The sequence below is a fragment of the Colius striatus genome, chromosome 24 (genome assembly GCF_028858725.1).
Source record: "Colius striatus isolate bColStr4 chromosome 24, bColStr4.1.hap1, whole genome shotgun sequence".
In the NCBI taxonomy this organism is placed as follows: domain Eukaryota; kingdom Metazoa; phylum Chordata; class Aves; order Coliiformes; family Coliidae; genus Colius; species Colius striatus.
In genome coordinates this window covers 5,106,748-5,112,703 of record NC_084782.1, presented here as the reverse complement: position 1 = coordinate 5,112,703, position 5,956 = coordinate 5,106,748, and the positions used below count along the sequence as shown (strand labels likewise).

The window sequence follows — 5,956 nt, the reverse complement described above, 5'->3', positions numbered from 1 at the left end:
TGCCTGTTCTGGGGGGGTGGGCAGGGGGGTGGGTGTTGTACCGCTCGGTGGGGGGCAGGTGGATCCTGCCTGGCCAAATACACCCGTGCTGGTGCCCTCGTGCCTCCTGCCTGCTCCCTCGGCTGCTGGGTGGCTCCTGCTCCATCCCCATCCCTGAGGAACGGGGATGCTCAGCCTGGCACTGCCCGTGCTCTGCGTGGGGCCTGGGGCCAGACTGGCCTGGAGCGGCGTGACCCAGAGCCCCTTACACCCTGTGCTCCTGGGGCTGACGGGAGGAGATCCTGGGGGGATCCCAGCCCTGGTCCCAGATGTGATCTCATGGAGATCCCAGCCCTGATGTCATGGAGATCCCAGCCCTGATCCCAGATGTGATCTCATGGAGATCCCAGCCCTGATCTCATGGAGATCCCAGCCCTGATCCAAGATGTGATCTCATGAGATCCCAGCCCTGATCCCAGATGTGATCTCATGGAGATCCCAGCCCTGATCTCATGGAGATCCCAGCCCTGATCCAAGATGTGATCTCATGAGATCCCAGCCCTGATCCAAGATGTGATCTCATGGAGATCCCAGCCCTGATCTCATGGAGATCCCAGCCCCGATCCGAGATGTGATCTCATGGAGATCCCAGCCCTGATCCCAGATGTGATCTCAGGGAGATCCCAGCCCTGATCACAGGGATGCTCAGGCCACATCCTGAGGAGATGCCAGCCCAGACCCTGGGGCAATCCCAGCCCCGATACCAGGCGATCTCAGTCCCCCTACTGCGGGGATCCCAGCTGTGATCCTGGGGAGATCCCAGCCGTGCTCCCGGGCTGATCCGCGTCCTGCCTCTGGGGGAATCCCTGAGCAGCTACTGCAGGGATCCCAGTCCTTCTTCCCAGGAGCGTCCCCGCCCCACTCCCAGGCTGTCGCTGGCTCTGCTCCCGGCCCGGCTCGCAGGGAAGCGCCAGCCCCGTTCGCGGCTGGGGCGCGGTGGGCCCCACGCGGTCACCGGCCGTTGCCGCTTTAAGGCTCTTCCGGGCGCGCCCTTCCCGCGCGTTCCGCCCTTCCCGCGCGTTCCGCCCCTCCGCCTATCAGAGCTCGGGTGGGCGGGGCCCGGACGTGATCGCGCAATGGGCGTGCGCGACGCCAGTGACGTCATAAGAGGGGGCGTGGCCGGCGGAGGCGGCAGCGGAGCCATGGCCGCGTACCCGGGGCCGGTGAGGCCGCGGCCGGGGCCGGGCGGGGGGCGGCGGGAGGGACGCGGCGCCTGGTGCCGGCCGCCCACTGTCCTCTGGCCTCTCCCCAGGGCTTCCCCGGCGCAGGACCGGCCCCCGGCGCGCCGTACCCTGGGGGTCCGTACGGAGGCGGCGCGGCGGCCGGAGGGCCCTACGGCCAGCCCGGCAGCGGCCCCCAGCCTGGGCCCTACGGAGGGCCGGCTCCCGGAGGTGAGTGGGGCCGCTGGTTTGGGGCGGGCGGCGGCGGTACGAACCGCCGGGTGTGCCCGGGACGGGGAGTGCGGGGTCCCCAGCCCGGTCCCGCCCGTGTCCCGGCCCCGGCTCCGCTGCACCCACCCGGGAATGAAACCGCAACGCCGAGGAGGAGGAACGGGCTGAAGGGGCCCCGGCCCTGAGCAACAGGAGCAGGACGTGGTGCTGTTTAGTAGTGGAGTCGTGCAGCTGGGGAGGGACAAGCCCAGCACCAGCACAGGCTGGGGGTGACCTGCTGGAGAGCAGCTCCAGGAGAGGGACCTGGGAGTGCTGGATGATAACAAACTAACCCTGAGCAGCAAGGAGCCCTCGTGGGCAAGAAGCCAATGGCAGCCTGGGGGCAGCAGGAAGAGTGTGGGCAGCAGGGCCAGGGAGGTTGTGCTGCCCCTCTGCTCTGCCCTGCTGAGGCCTCAGCTGGAGTCCTGTGTCCAGTTCTATGAACTTTACAGCCTCACATCTGTCTCTGGCACTGACAGGTTTGTGGTTGGTGGTTCACTCTTCAGACCCAATAAATGTGAGGGCTCTGATTTCCTTCCCTGCCACTGCTGCCACACTTTGCCTGCCAAGCCCTGACCTTGCCAGGCTGGTTTCCCAGCGTCACGTGGCTGTGAAAAGCTTTGTGGAGCAGAAGCACTGCCTGACCCTGGGTGTTCGCTGTGAGCCACCCCAGGGACAGCTGAGGCAGCACAGCCAGCAGCCTCTCTGAGGGGGTGAATGGGCTCTCCCCACACAGGTAATGCCCCCCCAGGGGTGGACCCAGAGGCCTTCTCCTGGTTCCAGGCGGTCGATGCCGATGGCAGCGGGTACATCTCAATGAAGGAGCTGAAGCAGGCGCTGGTCAACTCCAACTGGTCAACGTTCAACGATGAGACTTGCCTGCTGATGATAAGTGAGTCTGAGCCCGTCTCTGTACGAGGCTGAGTGAGTCCCTGCTCCCAGGGAGAAAAGGTAGGGAGAGCTCCAGCAGCAAACCAGAGTCACCCCATTCCCCTGCTTGCCCCGGCATCAGGTTTTGAGGCTGTTTCCTACCAGGTCTTGGTGAGGGAGGGCTTTTGAGGGCCAGGATTCTGCAGCTGCAGATCCTGAGTGTTCTGGGTGTTTCTACAGCGTGTCCTTGCTTTGCTCCTTATTGCCCTGCTCCTCATCTTCCCTCCTTCCTCCCCAGACATGTTTGACAGGACCAGGTCGGGTCGCATAGACGTGTACGGCTTCTCGGCCCTGCTGCGCTTCATCCAGCAGTGGAAGAGCCTCTTCCAGCAGTATGACAGGGACCAGTCGGGCTCCATCAGCGTTAACGAGCTCCAGCAAGGTGGGTGAGAGGCAGAGACACCAGCCTGGCCCTTACCCAGCTCCCCAGGCCCTGCTGACGAGCTCTTCTTGGTGTTTCTTTCCAGCCTGGCCCAGTGACTCCTCCCAGCCCCGTCCCTGCAGCAGAACTGGGTGTGGGGTAGCTCTCAGGTGCCTCCCATGCAGGCCTGGCTGCAGCCCATGCCTGTGGCTGTGCTGGGGCACACTGGGCTGGCTGAATTGGCTGTAGCAGAGCTGGTACTGAGCCTTCCCATGGGGCAGGAGATGAGGAGCTACAGCAGGACTGGGGCATGAGCTTCCTCCCTTAAGGAAACTCAGTATACCCTCCTGAAGTAGTATGTGGCTAAAGCCAGTTTTCTGGGAGGGATTTTTAGAATGAGAGGATCATTTTGGTTGGAAAAGAGCTCTCAGCTTCTGCAGTCCCAGCCCTCCCCTCACCCTGCCTAGCCCAGCACTAACCCCTGGCCCTCAGCACCTCAGCCCCATGGCTTTGGGATCCCTCCAGGGCTGGGCACTTCCCCAGCTCCCTGGGCAGCCTGGCACAGGGGTGACACCCCTCTCAGGGAAACAGTTCTGCCTCAGCTCCAACCTCAACCTCCCCTGGGGTAACTTGAGCCCATTTCCTTTGATCCTGTCATTCATCACTGGGGAGCAGAGCCCAACCCCCAGCTCCCTGCAGCCTCCTGCCAGGGAGTATCAGAGAGTGCTCCTGTCTCCCCTCAGCCTCCTCTTGGGTGTGTGTGTCTGATGGAGGGGAAAAACATCTGGAATTCCAGCCTTGGTTTGGTTCGTCCCTTGTCTGAGCCCTGCCCACGGGAAGCTCTGCCCACACACCCCATCATGGGAAGCAACCACCCTGTGGCAGTGGGCGATGGGCTGTGTGTGCCAGGGAGAACACAGGCTGCTAAATACCATCTTGAGCGAGTTTTTCCTTGGTTTTTGCCCTCAGCTTTCTCCCAGATGGGCTATAACCTGAGCCCCCAGTTCAGCCAGCTGCTGCTGGCCCGCTATGCCCAGCACTCCCCCAGCGCTGGCATCCAGCTGGACCGTTTCATGCAGCTGTGCATGCAGCTGCAGAGCAGCACCGACGCCTTCCGAGAGAAGGACACGGGGCTGCTGGGCAACGTCCGCCTCAGCTACGAGGATTTCCTCACCATGGTCGTCACACGCATGATGTGACACCCAGAGCCTGGCAGAGCCCCAGGGCCAGCAGCAGTAGAAGTGGAAGAGCCGTTCCCCCAGCTTGGAGTTCCAATCCCTGAGTCCTGTTTGGGATCTTCCTGGCTTCCATTCCTTGTTCCCCACTCGGTGGCAGTGGGTGCTGCACCCAGCAAAATACAGCCCAGAGCTGGTGTTGAGCCATGGAGTGGGACAGCCAAAGCAGCAGCCTGTGCCATGCCTCCCAGGGAGTGCTGAGAGCATCCCCTGCCACACACCTCACCCCCAGCTGCTCCGTGCCCCTGCCTGCTGGGATGTCTGCACTGGAACATCCCAGTCTCAGCGTGCTTTTGGGGATGCTCCAGTGACCCAAGAGCTGAACCTTTGTTTGAAGGGCACAAGCCAAGGCAGAGTTCATCCTTCTTCAACTTACAGATGGTTCTTCCTCACTGGGAAGAACTGACTGTCCATCCTCTCAGCTTTCCTGGGGCTCTCAGCCCTGTTTCTCGCCAGGCTGCAGACATGTGGCCCCTTCCAGCAGCCACACACGGGATCATTGACCTCCCCTTGTTGCCAATGGCTGGATTCTGTCTGCTGAAGCCAAACTCAGAACTGGTTTAGAGCTTATTTTTACAGCTTTTGAATAAAAGGCAGCGTGCACTGGGCAGCAGGGGCTTTGTGTTTGCTGAGCAGCTCGTGGACGGGGGGCCAGCAGCAGCTCTTGGTGCTGCTCATGGGGCTCAGGGTACATCTCTGGGGTTAATTGTTGCTTGTTTCAGGTCAAGTTAGAGGAAATACGGGGAGCCCTAGCCCAGGCTGCAAGGGAAGGGTGTGGAGGCTTCTCTGGAGGTTTCCAAACCCATCTGGACAGGTTCCTGTGCTCCCTGATTAACGGGAACCTGCTTTAGCAGGGCTGGGGCTGCAGCAGCTCTGCAGGGCCCTGCCCACCCCATCACTCAGGGATCCTGCGGGGAAGTGCAAGGCCTGCCCAAGTGATAACCACGTGTCAGTGTTTTCCTCACATTGAGCCAAAGGCAGCACAGTTTGTTCCAGAGTGTTGTTCATCATTCCAACAATATTTCTCATTGCTGGCTGGTGAGTCAGAGCAGCCCAGCCCTGGAGAGAGGGTCAAAGCAGAGGTGGGGGGACACCTCTTGCCCCTAATAGCTAATGACCTTTGGTGTGTAGATTTTATAAACAGCAGCATCTGTGTGTGTGTGTGTGAGAAATAAACAGCTCTGTGTGTCTCTGTGAGACTCTGTGTATACACAGACACACACACACACACATGCTCTTCCTCACAGACACCACTGATGGGTTTTTTTTGATATATATATTAATATATCCTTGTGTGTGTGTTTATATAGAGAGAGAAACATATATATATATATATATACACACACACAGAGAAGAGAACAAATAGAATAGAATAGAAATATTGTGGTAGGAAAAGACCTTTAAGATCATCATGTCTAATGTGTATAGATATAGATAGATGGGGGGGGTGTATATCTATATATCTATCTATATATATATATATCAGTCATATATATATATATAGAGTATATACATGTAGATATTATTTTTATATATGACTGTATGTGTGTGTGTGTGTATATATCTATATAATGGAATAGAATGGAATAGAATGGAATAGAATAGAATAGAATAGAATAGAATAGAATAGAATAGAATAGAATAGAATAGAATAGACAGAATTATTGTGGTTGGAAAAGATCTTTGAGTTGTGTGTGTGTGTGTGTGTGTGTGTGTGTGTGGATAGATAAATAGATAGGTAGATGGACAGATGAGACTCAAAGATCTTAAAGGTCTATTCCAACCACAATAATTCTATTCTAGTCTAGTCCATTCCATTCCAATCTTATTTTTTACACACACACACACACACACACAGATATACATATTAATAGTTTTTTAATAGATATATAAATAATTTAAAAATATATCTAGTACTTGATATGCACACACGTGTTTATATATCTGCACACGTCAAATAG

General features: G+C 57.4%; 1 protein-coding gene across 2 annotated transcripts; it reads left to right on the top strand.

Moving 5' to 3' along the window:
* The first annotated feature begins 1,157 nt into the window (after positions 1 to 1,157).
* On the top strand, positions 1,158 to 4,603 carry PEF1 (penta-EF-hand domain containing 1). 2 transcript variants are annotated; one of them, XM_062014606.1, is made up of 5 exons: positions 1,158 to 1,202; positions 1,292 to 1,430; positions 2,206 to 2,361; positions 2,638 to 2,781; positions 3,730 to 4,603. In XM_062014606.1, exons 1-5 carry the CDS (start codon positions 1,182 to 1,184, stop codon positions 3,957 to 3,959), a joined length of 690 nt encoding a protein of 229 aa, XP_061870590.1. In that variant the 5' UTR covers positions 1,158 to 1,181; the 3' UTR covers positions 3,960 to 4,603. The 2 variants fall into 2 exon arrangements, with proteins under 2 accessions (XP_061870590.1, XP_061870591.1); XM_062014607.1 differs by lacking the exon at positions 3,730 to 4,603 and adding an exon at positions 2,867 to 3,722.
* Positions 4,604 to 5,956: the final 1,353 nt, after the last annotated feature.